We start from the raw sequence: 19,844 nt of genomic DNA, 5'->3' as shown, positions 1-19,844 counted from the left end.
CAATCTTGTTAAACAATTTGATATAAACTTTTTTATATATTCTAACAACATGAAATGGAAACAACAAAATTATGGCTACCTCATTGAAAAATGCGCTGTATCAATTTGTGAAATTATGATGTATTTCAAGCTTTTAATACCCCCAGTCGGCGATATTATTTTATTGAACGAATATACGCTGAGAATATATCCTATGACATATGGGGCAATATACAATGTACAGCATAATTATTATAATACGAACATTTGATACAAAATATGAAATTTAGAGGTATTTTTGTTTGAACTTAATTTACCCTGACCTTAAAGCGGTCAGTATTTTGTCCACTAAGGAGACATTGTATCATGATATATAGTTGACAGTGATATTTGTAATAACATTTACTTAAAAGAGTAGGAAACAATCAGTCATATTTGAATATCAAGAATTATTATGATCAGCGAAGCAGCAATTTACCAATGTCAAACTCATCTCGGCCATCATGCAAGTGCACAAAAACGGCTATTTTCTCTAAGTCATAATATTTTTAATTTAAAAAATAACTTATAATTACAGAATATGTGTTAGCCGACACTTCTATTACTTTCATAACCAGATGGAAATAAAACATCTGCTGTAATAAGAAATGTAGACAAAAAATATATTTTTTAGCTATTTGTTATATTTTGACCTTGAAATGACCTTGATCTTTACCTCAAACCTGTCTGTTTTATACTTCTATTTGATGTACATTATCAAATGAATGACATCCATGGAAATATTTGTCACTACACCCAGAAACAAAAAAAATCACATTTCAACATAAGATGTTAATAGTATTCATAAATCAGTTTGGAAGCATGAGTTATTGCCCCTGTTAAAAATATCTGTACCACTTTCAGATCTGGCAACCACATTTTCAAAGCCTGAATGTCTGTACTATTCAAAAATACCATTGAAAATTTTCTACTAATTCTGTAGTTTGCAGAAGATGTAAAAATTGTATATTAATTTATAGTCGAACAATATGATCAGCGAGCTCTATTACATTTTTCAAACTTGACCAACTTGAACCAAAGTATCATTTAAACTAATAGGTCTCTTGAACGCAACAATAGGCCTGAATTTAGAAAGGTACTGGGCACTCAGTCTGTTAGAAAGTTGTAATATATTCCAGTACTTATTCAAAACCTCCCCAATGTTAGAAAGAGATTGATTGTTTGTACATACAAAAGGAATTATGTTATTAGAACTTTCATCAGTTGTACTGCTAACTAATGCATCACCCATAGACATTGACTCTATTTTATCAAAACACTCACCAATTATTGACATGGGATAAAACGTCTGTAACACTTTGCTTGACTTAGCGGTATACTCCTATCACAAGACATAGGACGAGAAGAAGAAAATTCCGCATACTGGTGGCTATTAGTTTGTATTTCGTATGCTTTGTACAAATATTACCGCCATCATTCTTATATATCTTAACATCCAAGAATGTTACCATTTCCTTAGAAATGCTACTGGTAACATTTATGCTCGGATGATAACTATTTAAATTTTCTATGAAAGACTGAAGCTTATCAAAAGTGTTCTCATAAATCAAGAAAATATCATCAAAAAATCTAAACCATATGAGAGGTTTAGACTGACAAGTTTGTAAAAAATCTGATTCTGCTTGCCCATAAAAATTGAAGTTTTTGATAATTCATTTGGCACCTTTCAAGGCCCATCCCTTCCTAAACCATTCATTCAGAGAGTGTGTGTAATAAAGAACTGTCATGTAAGGTGAAGCAGATCGCTCTGTCGATTGAGCCCTTCACTACTAAATGTATCTGCTTTGTGCAAGACCAGTGTTAAAAGAAGGGTAAAATGCTATAATCCCCGTGAACATGTCGACATATAGGTTACAATGCTCTTACCTTAAGTTAAATCTGAGAATTCTGAGGCTCCTTAACATCAAACCAAAAAGTTGTTTTATCGGTTCTATTTAGTAATGTAAGAGTAATCACGGATTTTTGTCATTTTGGGACGACTAAAGTTTGCAACTCGATACAAATCGAGTGGTGATATTTAAGACTTTGTTCTTTGGTGTCAAATAATAATGGAGACTTAGAAGTCACACAAGGCGCATTATTTCAGGATGTAACCAAATAACAGGATAACTTTAGATACATCTGACAATGAAAAAATTTTTTAACTAAAAAGACTTTTCTTGCAAAAATAGCTCTAGCTCAGGTATGACTTAGCACAATTAGTAATAGGTTGCTTCCAGATAATCCACGTGATATTCATTTCAGTTGCATGCTCGGACTCGAGTGAGTGTGGTGGGTTTTACGGCAAGTCGACACAAAATGGTCGTATATCGATCAACGAGTATTATATGAACATCAATGATTAGCAAGAAGCAGCCTGAACTATCTTCAGACGGAATTATTTTCTTTTAGGATGGGGGATGTGGTGATTGTATGAATACGATAGTTCATGAGTACGCAATACATGCATGACGTATGCGCACTACAACGGAAATTTGTACTTGACATCCAGTTCTGAAAGAATCAGTCTACTTTCATAATCCACATAGTGGTTATCCGAATTCGGCGGCGTTTCACAGTACAGCTGCACTCCTTGGTTGAAGGACTGAGTTAGCTTTCGGCGCTCTCTACCGCGGATAAACACTATACTGTGCATTCATCATGCTCAATTCTGATTAGTGGAGTTAAAAGTTTCTTAAAAGTATTGAATAGAAATACATACTGAAGGCACATAACTTTGTTCATCATTGTTTTGTATATTTATAATTTGTGTCTTTCAGTTCCTCTTGTCAATAAATAATACAGCTAGAAAGGGAGACAAGTTATTTCTTAAATCAAAAACACAATTATATAAAAAAGTAGAAAGATAACTTTATCATTATTCAGGGCAGAGTTATGAAGTCTTTAATTTTTCTTATAGACTAGCATGGTATATCATATTAAATTCGCTTCAGATGATTAACGTAATTCCTTTAGATATCATCAAAAATGTGGCAAAACTGAGATCAACTACAGAGGGAAACAATTTGGTATAAAAAGCTGCCATTGTTATGGTTATCGTTATGTCAATTTCCTTTCCTCTACAAACAGGATTGTGTAAAGTTCCTATGAAATACTATTTTTATCAGAGCCATTTAAGGAAAATAATTATCTTGCCAGTACCTTAAAAGTCAAAAAGTGGAAACGATTTTGTCAATTATGACATGAACTTGTGTTACGATTCTTACAACCTGTTTTACCGCCTCGGTAGTCTAGTGGTAGAATGTCCACTTCGAGTGCGAGATGCCGTGGGTTCGATCCACGGCCGCGTCATACCAAAGACGTAAAAATGGTACTAGTACCTTCCTCGCTTGGCGCTTAGCATTAAGAGGATAGTGCTAGGACTGGTCAGATCGGTGTCAGTATGATGTGACTGGGTGGTTTATCATATCACGAGTCTACGGCGTGATATTCCAGTGAGGCAGCACTATAAAGTTGGGCACTTTGCTCACTTCAAGTAGACACCGTCGTTTATATGACTGAAAAAATGTTGAAAAAGACGTTAAACCCGAACACACACATACAACCTGTTTTAATCTTCGTTGCAATAAGTTCATTGGTTTCAGAGATTTTTTTAAGGAGATCATCAATTTTGCTACATTATTATTGCTACAATGTAAACTAACGAAATAATACTGAAAATATGAATGTTAATCACTTTAAGACAAGAAAATTGACTACTGTCACGACCAGGAAACTTAAAGTTTGAAATACCATGATTTTATATTAATGAATGATCTCCAATTATTTGAAACTGATACAATATCTGACTTTACATTTTAACATTATTTGTATTGGATTGTACTGAGTATTTGTACGATTTATCTTAGTCTGAGGGAGAGGAGAGGAATGACTATTATAAAAGATAAAACACACTGATTGTCCCTTCAGAATAATTTTCGTGCGATTTCTAAAATCTGGAAATAATAAAACAACACATTTATAGGTGTATATATTACCTTATTGAATTATTAGAATTATACGTATTAAATGATTATGTTCACCTTCATGATAGCTCTTCAAGATGTCCTGTCCTTTTAAGTAATTTAGATAAAGAAAAAACCCTGATGCTTTTATATTTAATGTTTCAAACAAAACGCTGCGTTAATAAATAGATTCAAGTATACATGTAGCAGACGCAACTTGACCCCGACCTTTGTATTATAATACATTATGAATAATGAGACACAACCTATTTTTGAAAAGGTGCGTACGTAAAACGATGTACACAAACTCATTCCATATAAATATAACGGCCACCCTAAGCATCCCTTATTTCTACAATGAAATAAACGATACGAATAATCAGCCTAAGGTCAACCATCGCGGTCAAGTTACGACTACTATATAAGATCATATAACAAGTTAAACACAATTTAAAAATACAAGTATCACATTAAGTAAGATACGGTTTGTAATATATATAAAATTTATGCAAACATTTCCTAAAACTAACATGTGGCTTACATTCTCATAGTAATGCATAACATAAATAAAAACCATAAATAAATATTTTTAATAAAAGTGATGATAAAAATTGACAATTTGCTAGTTATTTCAAGTTTGGTTCGACCTGCTTCTTAAATATTCTCTGATTCTGTTGATCTTATAGCAAAGATAATTCATGCAAGTAGTTTGAAAAGCACTTATTTCCAATGGGGTTCTCGACTCGTTCAAATTCATTACGGTACCGATTAAATTATATGTTGTAAAATAAAAAGAAAAACAAAGAAAATCAAACAATGAAAAACTAACACGCGAATGAAGAATAAACAAAATAAACAAAAAAGAAGTACGAAAGAGTGTGTATTTATAGTAAGTACCTCAGTAATAACAACTGGATGTTTTCGCTTTCCTCTAGTGAATACTGTGATGTACCTTCTTTAAAAGAACGTGCTTTTAAAGCAGATGTAAACCTTGATTTACTTCTTATAATTTTTTGGCTGCTTTGTAGAGCATTCCAACCTGAAATTGGCTGATAGAAGAATGTCTTTGACTCAGAGGAAAACATTTTAGGACCTACAATTTTTTTTATTGAATCTTATTTTCGAATGTATCTCAGACACTTTAGTAAAGTTTTGTCTCAAATAGTTTGGACATTTATCGTGAAAAATGCTGAATGCATGATTCAGACGGAGTTGCATCGGTCTTTCACATACTTATTGAGTATTGAGTTTTTCTAAAAAATCATAATTAATACTGGTTCTAGTAGGTAAGTATAAAACCAATCTAGTTATTCAGTTTTGTGAAGCTTGTAGTTTTTAGATATAATAATAAAACTGTCTTCATTATATTTTGATCTAAAATGTAGTGCTAACTCATTAGCCTTTGCCTTGGCTGAAAATGTTGCGTTATTTAGCAAACGTAATTTTGTTCGATGACTGACTGCAGCACAACCTACCTATAAAACGTATTTTGAATCGTCATTATAAATCAGGTATGTTTGGTTTTCAATATAATATTCAAGTCAGTGTAGCAGATTTGGTACATGTCTTTAATAAACTGTGTACGTTTAACATCTACCTATTAAAATAATCAAACATATTATAGAATACCCATCGTCGTCCGGGATATTTACATTACTACACATTTACAAAAGATATAATAGATTGCAATATCCTCATAAAAATTCTAAATGTTCTATTTTGCACACATAATAACTAACAAAAGCCATTGATATTGCTGAATACGGATTTTTTCATCTGCCAAAATAATTTTAATAATTTAAACACTTTGATCCGATGGTAGCAGCAAACGTTTTCAAAATTAACTAAAGGCCAATTAAGAAACCTTTCAATAGATTTTTATTTCATAAAAACAACGTATTGCATTAAAGAACTTGTTTCTGTTGACATACGACACCTCTAACGTGTCACTGGTATTTGTGTATGCATTTTTGTACTTGATAGTGTTACACTTAATGGTCTTTATAAAAGTTGTCTCAATTATTCACAGTGCTTGTTGCCGTACGTGATTGAACATATTGTGTCAATAATGGTTTAAGTGTAGGTATAATTGAAATACCGTATATCAGATAGGAAGCTTTTTCGTAAAAAAACAAAATTTGAAAGTAGTGCTTCTCAGAAACAGCAGTATAGATAAAGCTACATTGATTCCGTATAAAACTGTGGGTGCTAATATTTTTTACATATTAACATACATTATAAAGATTTAAGGATTATTTGGTTGGGCGTGTAGTCATGTTGAAGGTTTCAATGAATGTAATCAATATACGAGGTCTATTAAAATAACGTAGACTTCTGCTGTCAAAAGCCACATATAGTGTATAGTGCAATGTGAAACATATCATTGTCATTCGCAGTCTTTGTGTAGTTTTAGTTGTTGATTCTTGGTCATAAAATATTATAAATTATGGCCTTACTGTTTTTAGACACACCGCACATTTGTTGTCCAGTATTTTTACGGTTGGACGCTATGCTGTCCTATTTGATTGTGAATGACGGGACAGGTGAAGGACTACGTGATGTTCACTGGGACATTGGGATATCAAGGAGTTATAGAATGAGAGATACGCTTAATTAACTAGTTAACCGGTTTAAACTCTCTAGCGTTGTTTTTGATTATGTTTATAAAGTTGCGTTATTTTTAGCGTAGATGAAATTATTACTGTGGTTATTTCAAACAAAATAGAATTAGATAAAACAAGATTTACAGATCAGTTCAAGAAATTTTAAAAACCCTATTAACTACAAGTGTATATAATAAGAGTCATGTGTGCATTACTTACGGAAATACAAGTATTTAATGATTTCAAAAAGTAAAAATATATCAGTTTATATATACTTTCAAAACTGTTTATGAAGAGCAAATTTTATACGATTTATATGTCTAAAGTTTAACTAGGGTGTGTTTCAGGTGCAGCACAAACTAGAGAGCCACTTCTGTATGGCAAAGTAAGGGTAAAAACACGATACTGAGACTTTTCTTATTATTTCAGTAACAGTTTATATGCCGTTGATATTCAACTGTATCTATCTGATAATAAAAAGCTAGATTATATGCGAAGTGCTTAAAAATAATGGTAAAAAGTACATAGTATAAGTTGGCAGTTACTTGCGGAGAACAGGTTTGTACTGGTACAGAATCCAGGAACACTGGTTAGGTTAACTGCCCGCCGTTATATGACTGAAATACTGTTGAAAAACGGCGTTAAACCCAAAACAAACAAACAAACAAACGTTTCACAATTTGCGCACAAACACTTCTTTTTTGCACTAATAATTTGGCAGCGGCGGTGGATATGCTGGGTTGTTTGTTTCTGCTTTGTTACTGCCATCATATTGCTGTTGACCGTATGGTTGATGTCCATACATAGGTTGCCCATACATCGGTTGACCGTATCCCGGTTGATCTTGTGGCTGTCCAGTTGCGATCATCGCAACACCTAAGTTTATAGAATAACATTACAAAGAAACTTGACTTTTTCAGGTGTGGTAATTTCAGAAGCAGTTTGAACAACGTCCGTTCACTCATGCCATTATATAGTACCAAGAATTATTTTCAATGACATACCTAAAGTTTAAATTTTAATCTCGTTCTTGTTTTTACGTAACATTTTAAAACTAAATCCTGTCAGACGAACGAGATAGTAAAATATAATCGGAATTTTTTTAAAGAAATTAAAATATAAACCCGATTTCCCCTCTGTGCTTCCTTACACTTTATCTAATTATTTAAATATACTAGTATGGCTAAAACTATGTGATGAATGGGGGCATACAGCATCACTTTTTTGACATAATGACGTAATACATGTCGAGTTTATTAATAGAAAAGATGGCATGTCAATTTTATGAACAGAAAAGATGACAAGTCGTGTTTATGAATAGATAAGATGAAATGTCGGGTTTATGAATAGAAAAGATAACATGCCGGGTTTATGAATAAAAATCAGAACATGTATAAGGTAGTCATAATACAATATTCATTGTCTACTCTGTTTCGTTTCATAAGAAGAGAAAACACTCTTGTACCAGTTTCAACCTATTTCTGTGGAGAATAAATACTTTTAACTCAGTTTCCAAAGAGGAGGAATGTTATGTTTACTCATTTTCTAGGGAGAAGAAACGAATCCCTGATTCACTCATTTAACCTCATCCCAGGGAGGAGGAACCTCTAATCTACTCGTTTTTACTAATGTTCTAGGGAGGAATCCCTAATTTAGTCATTTTACATTTTACCTCCTCCCATTGAGGAGGAACCTCTATTTTACTCATTTTAACTTATTTGCAAAAGAAGCAAAAGAAGAGGAATCCCTGATTCACTCATTTTAACTAGTTTTGACCACATTGGTCATTATTTCAGAGGACCGTATGTATAATTGTGTGAAGCCGCTATACAAACAAATACACGCGCTTAAAAATTCTAAACAAGGCTGTCATTCAATACTGTTAAACCGCAAATTTGGTTTTATTTAGGAATTAGCGGCTAGACAAAGTGTTCAAGTTTTCGTTCATAAAGTTGACAATGTTTGTTTTGACCATTTCTTTTCCATTTAAAAATGAACATTGCACAACATACTCACTTTTCATAAATTCGACATGCCCTTATTTCTATTCATAAAGTCGACATGTCCTGATTTCTATTCATTAACTCGAAAAAGTTGTTTTTGTCAATTTTTTCTTTTGTTGAAATTGTCATAAAATCGAGATGTCCTGATTTCTATTCATAAGATTGACATGTCATCTATTCTATTCATAAACTAGACATTTAATTTTTTCCGGTTCCGGTCAAGAGGGTGGTCAGACATTTTAGACAGTGGTGAAATTTTACTAAAATATTCAAAATACTGGATTAAAATGAGTGTTCAAATTGGATTTAAACATTCCCTCTGGTGACATTTCATATAATAAAGACAGTATGGTAAGCGTTTTGCCGGACATGTCTACACAAAATTCATTTGAAGCATTGGAACGTATCAAAAAATGGCGATGATGTCTTCTCCAGTGGCCCTGGGCGTGACGGCGATTCAGAATGGTAAAAGGTTGGAAATTCTAAAAAGCGTAATAGAATAAGCTCTGGTGGTAGGAGTGGCCAAAACGATTTTGAAAATTATGATAAACTTTCGGTCTAAAATAAACTTTCTGAACTGTATTCTGAAATGCATGAAATCAGTCATAAAGTTGATAAATGTCTAGAGTTGCAAAATCAAGTACATTATCTACACAAACAAGTTTCGTGTCACGAGCAGCGAATGGCCTTGCTTGAATATAAATCCATAGATATGAAGGCCCGCAACAGGAGAAATAACCTTATATTCGGGGGGATTTCTAAGCATCGAGGTCTCCGGCAGCACGTGGATCATCAAGGCGGCCAGAATCGCGCTCACCCCAACGACGAGGTCCGAGGAACCGTGCGTCAGTACGTACTAGTGCCAGTGATAGTAATAGGAATCCACCGTTTAAGCGTCCATGGGACAATAAGACAAATGTGAACTCAAGTAAAAGCCATGGAAATATATCCCCAAAAATATTATTCAAATAGCTCTAGACCAGTATGGGACAACTCTTTAAAAGAGAATTTTGTAAATAACATTGATAGAAATCACTTACAACAATGGTAAAGCGTCAGGTCCAGTGGATAGTATTACTAATGAATACGTAAAAAGTTCACAAGATCTTTTCATTCCAGTTTATATGAAATTATTTAATTGCGTCTTAGATTCAGGTTTTATACTAAGTTCGAGGTTAGAAGGCACTAATATTCCATTTTTTTTTAAAAATAAGGGTGGCTCTAAACTTCCAAGTAACTATAGGCTAATAACAATTTTAAGCTGCTTAGGAAAACTCTTTACTTATGTTCTGAATCAAAGGTTAAAATTTTACCTAGAACAAAATTATATTTTGGATGAAAACCAGGCTGGCTTCCGAAGGGGTTACTCCACGTCAGACCATCTGTTTGCCTTAAGTACCAAAATCGAAATTCTTAGGAAGAAAAAACAAATTTTTTTGTGCCTTTGTGGATTTTTCGCAGGCCTTTGCTAAGGTCTGGAGGGTTGGCTTGTGGCATAAGCTACTCCAGAACTCTGTAAATGGCAAGTATTTTAGAGTCGTCAATAAAATGTATATGAATATCAAATCATGTGTGGCTCATAATGGTACTGTCTCGGCACCATTTATTTCTCAAATTGGCGTTCGGCAAGGAGAAAAATTATCTCCTGTACTGTTCTCTATTTATTTGAATGATTTGCAATCATATTTAATGAATAACTGTTGGGAGTAGAATTACAGGACTCACAAGATTGTACACTATGACTTAAGCTGCTGGTTTTACTTTACGCATATGACACCCACGGACTTACAAAAATGCTTAGATTGCTTCAATACATACTGTAATACTTGGCACTTACAAGTTAACTTAAACAAAACAAAGGTTGTAGTCTTTGGAGCACGTCAGCTTAGAAATTTTAACTTTAAGCTAGGTAATAATGATATAGAGATAACAGATAACTATCATTATCTAGGAGTAACTTTTTCAAGCAGTGGTTCTTTCTTAAAAGCCAGAAAACACATCGTCGCACAGGCTAATAAAGCAATGTATTTATTATTCACAAAGTGTAATAATTCAGATCTACCTATCGATTTAGTTATAAAGTTGTTTGATCACACAGTTCTCCCTATACTTACTTATGGATCGGAAATATTTGGTTATGAAAATTTAGATCTTTTTGAAAAAGTACATAACGAGTTTCTGCAAAAAAATCACGAAGGCGCGAAAATCAACCCCCTTGTACATGCTGATGGGCGAACTCGGGAGATATCCTATTTCCGTAATAGTTAAAACGCGTATGATTTCGTTTTAAAATCGTTTAATCACTGGAAAAGTTTCGAAATTATCTTTTCAATTGTATCAATATATGATAAAAGAACCAAACAGAGATTTTAAATGGGTATCTCATGTAAAAAGCATCTTAAACTCAGTCGGTAGACCAGACCTATGGCAGAATCAGGAAAGCATAATCAGTAAATCAATCCATAAACAAGTAAAACAAACGCTGATTGATCAATACACACAGACCTTGTTTGCACAGCTTCGCGAATCTAATAAAGGTAGAACGTATAATAGATTTAAAGACACCTATACTTTCGAGAATTACTTTAAGATATCAGATAACAACGATTCTCTAATCTTGTTCAAATACAGAACGGCCAACTTCAAACTCCCGGTTGAACGTCTTCGTTACGAAGCGATTCTAGACGAAGCAAGTCGGTTCTGAGTCACATTACTTGCTTCAATGCGATTTTTTCTCTCTTCAAAGAGAACAATTTTTAACTTTAAATAATTATGGAAAAATTCAATTAATTGTATATCACTTATACCACTACAAATGTGTAAATTCTGAAAAAATCATCTTACTTTGTATAGCACTAATACCAGTATATATGTACTTGAAATTTATGTCGCTAGACAATCACAGCGGGAACTTGACCTTGTTAACTCGGAAGATATTTGTTCTTTCTTCCTTTCCATAATTATATTTATTATAAAGAAAGTTTCTTTTTCTACCCAGATTTTGCAAGTAATAACAACTTTCTAGTGCTAGGATTTGGTCCTATTTTCAGCCTGTGTACAATTATGAAACCTACTTGATGATAAATAAATTTTATACACTCTACATCAATGAAACTATTTTAAAAAATGTGTGTGTACTACGATATTTTATGAATGGAGCGTATTTATTTTGTGTAAGCGCCGCTTATACAATGTTTATATAGCGTCTTATTTTCAGAATGACTATTGCTAACTTAATAAAGGAACTATTCTCGAGTTATAAGGTCAAAATCAAAGAGCGTAGCTGAGACTCACTCTCTGTAATAGCTGTCTCTCCCCCTTGTACCATATACAGTCAGTACATAGTAATCAACGCTCCGGTTTGTTATAGTACACAGTATATATGTAGCAATAACATTTTTCTTTTTAGTCACTCTCTTGTAGTGGAAAATTTAAATCCTGAACTTGCAAATGTTTCTTTGTTATACCCCATATTGTATTCTGCGTGATACCTGGGTAAAAATAAAGATATGTTCTGTTCTGATATTGTCTATTTATAAACTTGACATGTCATCACTTCGATTTATAAACTCGGCTTGTATTACGTCATTATGTCAACAAAGTGATACTGTATCCCCTCCCCCACCATTCAACAACTATGACAAGAAGCGTAAATCTGGTAAGGCGTGTCGTCAACATTGGAGCAGTCATGAAAATTTAAATGCAAATGGCGCTTTTCTACATAGTCGGACTTATTCCATTTAAGGTTGTTTACCAAACCTTTGCAAATAAACCTTAACTGCGTCATCCTAATTAAGAATGACTTATTACATATTAATTGACTTCGACTGTGTTTTGAATCTATTGCCCTACTGGAAAAATAAGAGTGACAAATGTTCAAATACCAGGTTGCTGTGCTGGCTGGGCGGTTTGGCCAGGTTGCTGACGATGCTTCCTTACACAGCATATCACAGAAACACAACAGCTGATCAAAGCGATACATCCGATCACTATACCAACGATTGCACCAGTAAATGTGTCAGAGCTAAAATATGAACAAAGAAAGAAATATAAAGATCATTGTGGGTTGTGGGTTATTACTATATACGTTAAGGGTTACCGGATCCGAACTGAACAAGTTACAGCGTTTTCTTTTAAGATCTACAGAAGCTGATTTAGCTATGAAATGATTGATACTAATTTAGCTTTTGGTTGAGAGCAAACCGATACGAGATACGGAAGAAAATTTGCCAAAAAGCAAATCTTGCAAATTAAATAATACTTATATAGTCACCCTCATGTGATAGGGATTTTTATCAACGTTGTTATCATTAGTCTTTACAGTGTACAAAAAAATCTAAAAACTAATTTAGTTGATGAACTGAATTATGTCCATACGGCATAGCTGCTTTCGATATGAGATGTATACACAAAAGTTGGAATAGAAATTTTACCATAGATATAAGCCTATTGTATATTTAGCTTAACTGTTGTGGCCGAATGTCATTTTGTATTTTGCGACAGTGATTTAAATCTTACACTCAACTCATATAATCGTATAATTGTGAATGTTTGTGCCAAGTTGTATGAATAATAATCAATGCAGACAAAAGTTATAGACGTAAAATGTTTGACTTCTAATAAAGGTCCTGCGCACTACACAGTGTCTTGTTCTGTTAAACGTTTGTGACTTGAGTATCCATCCATTCATGCAGAAAATATAGACCAGACACGAAAATGTGTTGTTTTTTTTTTTCACTTCACTTTTAATTTTCACTTTAACCTTTCAGGTTGGAGAATGTGTCTTAAACGGGACATATTGTATTGTTATGGTGCATTTTTAGCCAAGGTATTTAAATATTCATGCATGCATCATAAGTAACATAGAGGACAAGAAAAATATCTAAAATCTTTGACCATAGATCTAAATGTGACCTCGACCTTTAAGTTTCGAACATCTTGTTATATGGTGAATGTTTGAATATCAATGCCTGCATGAAAAAGTTACAGCGTTGACAAAAAAATGACCTAAAAGCTTTGACTTCTCAGTTTGACCTATACCACACACACACACCCACACACACCACACACCCACACACACACACACACACGGAAAAAAAGGTAACACTGTAATCTTAACCCCCATTTCTAGTGGCGGAGGCATAAAAATCCAAAAAGCATATACAAATTATCGTTTTTTACCGACCGATCAATATAACATTATAAAATTATAGCGGCTCTTTCCTGTCTATCGATATTGGGAATCAAGTTTTCTTCAAATCTAAACTATTTACCAACATTGGGTATTATTGTCACAACAATGGTATCCGTCTTCACAGTAGTAAGAGCCATAGCAATAGTCCACTCCATGTACATCTGCAAAACAGATATAGTTAACATGTAAAGTGCCTTATCAATTTAAACATAATGTGTTTGTTTGATTTGTTAGGTTTAAGTCATACCGACATAATTTATGCAATGCGATGAAAAGCGGCGTGTGGTTAAAATAATGTGCTTGTGCTAAACAAGAACTAAAGATAGCGGGTCTTAGGTAATAGAGCCTGTATATCACAGAAACTGCCAAAAGAGGAAAATAAAATACAGGCACCATATCCAAGGGGTGATTAGACAATACCCAAAGCTATGCTATGAGAAATGGAGTTTTTAAATCAACCAGGTCGAAATGTTTAAGGTGGACAACTAAACAGTGCCACTAACAGAACGTAAATGTTGTGCTGAACAATCTGAAAAGATCGAAATGAAACAGTTCTGACTGAATGTACGGGGAGAACTTTTACGGCCGCCACGCGACATAACAAACTCTGCTGTGACAGTAAAATAGAAATCAAAGTACAGAAAGGCTGAATATGTAATTATCAACGCCTTTATAAACATCTGTTTTTATTAAAATGATAGTGGACTAATCGCGAAGGTGAAGGACACTATAAGCCGTGAGTTCATCAGGCATTCTAAGCCTGACTCTGTGGACACTGCTTCAACGGTGCCTATGTCGGCATCACCTTTTGATCCTAAGTATAAACGGCTCGGATTTCTGACACGTGAACAACGCAAGGCAACTCATGAAATGTTCGAAAGTAAAATCGACGAAATGTCGTTACGACTCTCGCGTGAAAGTGACAGTGAACCAACACCAAAACGGCGCAAACTTGATTTTCTGTGTATTGAATCACCAGGGAAAGACGATAGTAGTGACGAAATTATGTGCTATCTGTCGGAAAAAATATATAAGGACATTGATACTCTAGAGTGATGGAGAAATAATGAACAAAGATTTCCTTTGATTGCTCTCATTCCAAAAAAGGTTCTAGGTTTGCCCGCAACATCAGGTCCGTCGGAACGAATATCCGATAAATAAGTTGAGAAACAGACTGTCCAGTGACCTCGTGGATAACATTATTTTTCTGAACAAAAAAAAAAGAACAAAGTGTCTAAGGACATTATATCTGTGTAAGTGCAAACTCTCGGCCTTGTGTGAACATTATAGACTCTCAGTTACGACTGAATTTGATTAAATGACATTGTAATTGGGAAAATTTAAAAAAACATATATCCAATCAATTTAAAAACCTCGTTGCTAAAGACAATCTATTGATATTTGAATTCTGCATTGTTGTTATGACTTTAGTTGCTAGTTTGCAGCGTGAAAAAAAGTTTTTATTCACCATATCTATTATGCTCTTTGTGTAATAAACGAAACAAACTTTCTACGTCGTTACATTACTGTGTTTTTTAAATTAAAGAAACAAATCCGTCTTTTCATGAGTTTGCAATTATATTAAGCCTATTCTGAACCCAGCCTTATCTATAATATAATTACATATAACTGAAAAACACGATTCGTATCTTTCCATTTTGCATAATAAAACTAAACCGAAAGAAGAAAAAGAGTTACCTTTCTTCCATTTCAAAATGACGACCGCTAATATATTGCAAGTACGACTGGTAATAGAAAAACATCATAAGCCCTTATATAAATACGTTTAGGCATCAGAAAAAAGAGGTTATGTGCGGGAGCGAATATCCGGATATTTGTTCAAATGGTTGACCGAATATTCGGATACCAGTTTTGGCATTCGTTGACATCCCTAGTTTTTAATTTCATTTTTTTCCTTTAAAAGAAATCCTGATTATAAAATGGTTGAAACAGATAAGTTTAAACAAATCCATGATAAAACTGCTATACATAACGGAACTATTTGAATTGCGAATGAAATAATATTGTGTTGACAATATCAGCAGTTGCTGATCTTTTTATAAAAGATTTTATGTTCGCCAGCTTTAAAATGGAAGCTCAACAGTTCACCAAACAGGACTAAAACGTTTATTTGAGCCTGTTCGTTAGCGTTAGTGGAAACACATGCTGCCGTCCACACACTCTAGCACCGGGTTGAGCATAACTTAATATTTATACAGGTTACAAGAACCAAAAATAATTTAGTTCATGTTTGATGTTTTGGTACCTATTCCGCTAAAGAAACACGAACAATAGGATATAGGAGAACTCAACAATTGTTTGGTTTTTAAGAAAAAAACCCTGCATGCCACCCAAACCGCCCCACAAATTACTTGTGAGAAGTTCGTATATAGCGGATATGTCTTATATTCACCTTACGTTCTTGGCACTGAATGGTGCGTTCTGCACATCATCTCATTATGGCCAGTGTAAACTACATTTGAATCACGCTAAGCTAAAACATGCAAGTTTAAGCGATTAGTTTTACTGCTCCAAACTTGATAAAATCGTGAGTTAATAATTTAGGAAACAGTTCACTGTGTTCAACTGGAGCCTCATTGTTTTTCGTAACATAATGCTATAAAATAAAAGCATAATTCATTTTTCAGAAGTTTACTGCTTTCTTTTTTTAAATGGAGTACGTGAAAACAATATTGTTTTGTTTAACCAAAAATAAATGAGAGCAATATTTATGCCTTTGGTTTAAACATATTTTATTTGTTTTAATATACAATAACTGTAATAAGGGAATTTGACACAAAGCTAATTGGCTTACGTTGTTCTTTCCCTTTTTCGCCTCTGAAAGGAAATCGCTTCAATATTTGTTTTTATGTTTTTTCTTCGACATTAAATGCTTTTAAGGTAGTAGAGGTGTAATAGCAATGTTTACAAAATAGCATTTGCTTGGTATATTCTTAAAGATGACCGTGTTTCGCACTGCTTTTTAGGCAGTAGAAAACAACATAGTTCCTTTTCAAAATTTTTGATTTTTGTATTTTGGTACAGAAATAAACGCACCCTTGGTGCAAAAAGTAACGCCCCAAGGGGCGCTTAAAATAAAGGTAAAATTTCTTGTTTAACGTGGGTAGCCGTCGAAAGTCTCCATCTGGAATGTATAATTTCCAGATTTTATTTCCAGTCAAGCCGACGACAGGCGTCATATTTACTTCCCCGGCATCCAGTCTAGACCAATACTGCTGAAAACAGCACCTATTAAAGTAAATCACCCAGCACTGAACACTAGTCAGGATATCAGCCACAACCGGGAATCGAACCGCTGGCGTTGTAGTCCAACATGCTAACCACTGCGCCATTGACTTCCTGATTGACGGGGGAGGGGGATACGAAATGTCAATAAGGTAGAATGGCTTCGCTATATTTTTGTTCGCTTGAAAGTGTCAGGTATAAAGGGACTAACTTATTTCGGCGAAAAAATAATTTATCTAAAAATTCCATAAAAGGTGAGTACTCTGAAAGTGACTAGTGTTACAAACTTATTGACATAATATTTTTGCAAGATATACAGTTTATTAGTAACCAGAACCTCCCACTTGTAGACGACTTGAATACATTATTTGATAAACTTTGTAAACCTACGTACTGGGTGACAAACGGTATGAAAAAAGCGATATGTTAGATAACATACCGCCTGACATAAAGACATCGTTTCATTGTCTGTTGCAAGTACCGTAGTTACAAAGCTGAGAGAAAATGACATTATAAAAAGATTTGAAACTTATTACCTAATACACAGTGAATTAAATGCAAGTAACAGATAACAGAACAAAACATAACGAAAAACTGTCTTTTGACCTGTGTTTGAGAACCCCTTTCAAAATGCATATCAACTGCACACACATGATTACAATCTTCAATTGAATTATTTTTCACAAAGAAACTAATTGTCTGAAGATTTTGTAAGACATCACGAAAGATTTGTTTGTTTGTTTGTTTTGGGTTTAACGCCGTTTTTCAACAGTATTTCAGTCATGTAACGGCGGGCAGTTAACCTAACCAGTGTTCCTGGATTCTGTACCAGTACAAACCTGTTCTCCGCAAGTAACTGCCAACTTCCCCACATGAATCAGAGGTGGAGGACTAATGATTTCAGACACAATGTCGTTTATCAAACAGTCACGGAGAACATACGCCCCGCCCGAGGATCGAACTCACGACCCCGCGATCCGTAGACCGACGCTCTACCTACTGAGCTAAGCAGGCGGGCTACATCACGAAAGAATTATTAAAAACATTGATTCGCTTATTTAATTGTTATAATGTAATGAAAAAAACAATTATGTTACACTTTAGCTTGGTAATATCAAGCTTCAGTTAAAATTCTTTAACTCAAAACAAAGTAAATTTACCAGAACTGAAGATTGATATCACAATCACGCAGTATAATATTACTTGTACTGTAGCATCCATTATTCAATTTTGACTTCACTAATGAAATACTAGTATGCCTTTAACAACTTTAAAAAGATTTTGCATTTCGATTTAATGCACTGAGCTGCCGAATATCTTTTGAAAATTATTAAAAGGATATGGAGATTGTTCTTTCGTTAAACACCTAGTCTTTACTTCGATCAGTTTGTATGTAATCAGATGCTTATGCTTTGTTTTGTATTGTCTTTATAGCTGGTATTTTTCGGCTTTGTATCAATGGTTTACAATGAACACATTCAGATACTTGATATTTAATAGTTATATAAGATATTAAAGCTTTGACTTGTTCAATGTGTTTGTATTATGTGATTTTAACTGTATTGCAGTTATGTAACGGTGGCATGTCAGCTGGATTCTCAAACAGTACTGATTTGGTTTTGAAAATACCTGACAACTTCCAAACATGTATCAGAGATGAAAGAGAAATGACTTTCTAGATGCATTGTCCTGTCCATCTGTCACGAAACATATTTGCCTCACGCTGGTGATCGAACTCAAGGCCTCTTGATTTATAGTATAATAAAAAAATATATATCTTTAAAAAATATGGTCGGTGCAGTGTAGTTAGAAAATAAGTTATGTTTCAATCTGTTTGCCCTTGAAAACCTTGACCTTGACTGAAACAGCTGATGTTAACAACTACATTCTTACTCAAATCAACCAAACTTTTGTTTCGGCCAAATCCTTCAGATCTACTCCAAAAAGGTTGTATTGCGGGGTGAAAATCATTTGAAATGGTTCCTTTCTACAGCTGAATATCAACGAGAAAGAAATCTTTCATGAAAATTGCTTTAGTATATTACACATAAGTGAAAGGAACACCAGAAACCCTTCTCTACCCGGTAGACTCAAAATCGATTGTTCCTGAAAACCACACCTGTTAATGTAACATGCAGTATGTACCTGTAATATGACTGTACACAGCTCTTTCTATAAATTTAAAAAAATTAGTATTTAAATTACTTTTTACATTTATTAGACATACTTATAATAATTATATTAGCATACCAATATACTTGCTAAATATGGCGCCCTAAATATACTGACGGGCACATACCATTAAAGCTTTTGTCCTTTCAATCAGTGTTGTGTTACAGTTTCCTTCTGACATGGGTTAAACCCTTGGTAGGATAATGGCTCTAGCCTGCAAAGGCACCAGAAAATAGGAAGAGTCAAATAAATGGCTGCAACACAAAAATGGCGTGTGTCACTGCGAAATGTATATTTCAAAGTGCACATGCGTGTTGTTGACGTCAGGTAAGGTAAATAAAAGACAAAAATATCATTGTCATGTAACTAGTAAGTAACAGGTTAGTGCGTAAGCAACTGGTTAGTGATGGATGGATGGATGGATGTTTAATATATATAAATTGTAAAATATGGTATGTGTTGTCTGTGAAAGGTGTAACGTGAATGGATGTAGTGTTGAATAGTGTATAATGTATGTGTTTATGTGACTATGTATATATATATATATGACAAACAAAACAAAACAGAAGTGACCACGGAGGACAATACAGGACATCACGATACTATAAATACATAAATAAATAAGTAAGGGAACCGACCCTGC

General features: G+C 33.9%; 1 protein-coding gene across 1 annotated transcript; it reads right to left on the bottom strand.

The window, feature by feature from the left end:
- Positions 1–4,122: 4,122 nt before the first annotated feature.
- On the bottom strand, positions 4,123–18,385 carry LOC128556484 (uncharacterized). Its single transcript, XM_053541792.1, has 4 exons — positions 18,190–18,385; positions 13,863–13,944; positions 12,474–12,613; positions 4,123–7,462 (listed from the first exon to the last, which is right to left on the bottom strand). The coding sequence occupies exons 1-4, from the start codon at positions 18,248–18,250 to the stop codon at positions 7,293–7,295; spliced, it is 453 nt and encodes a 150-aa protein (XP_053397767.1). The 5' UTR covers positions 18,251–18,385; the 3' UTR covers positions 4,123–7,292.
- Between the last annotated feature and the right edge of the window lie 1,459 nt (positions 18,386–19,844).

Source organism: Mercenaria mercenaria, chromosome 4 (assembly GCF_021730395.1).
Source record: "Mercenaria mercenaria strain notata chromosome 4, MADL_Memer_1, whole genome shotgun sequence".
NCBI lineage: Eukaryota > Metazoa > Mollusca > Bivalvia > Venerida > Veneridae > Mercenaria > Mercenaria mercenaria.
The sequence above is the reverse complement of the archived record's forward strand: the minus strand, read 5'-3'. Positions and strand labels throughout refer to the sequence as shown.

Bases quoted from the DNA above. Each gene is read 5' to 3' on its own strand.
- LOC128556484 (XM_053541792.1), bottom strand. From the start codon at position 18,250: ATGGATGCTACAGTACAAGTAATATTATACTGCGTGATTGTGATATCA. The intron at 12,614-13,862 runs GTAAATAGTTTA...TTCATATTTTAG, and splicing joins GACAATAATACCCAATGTTG to CTCTGACACATTTACTGGTG. The intron at 7,463-12,473 runs GTATTTGAACAT...CTATAAACTTAG, and splicing joins CCAGCCAGCACAGCAACCTG to GTGTTGCGATGATCGCAACT.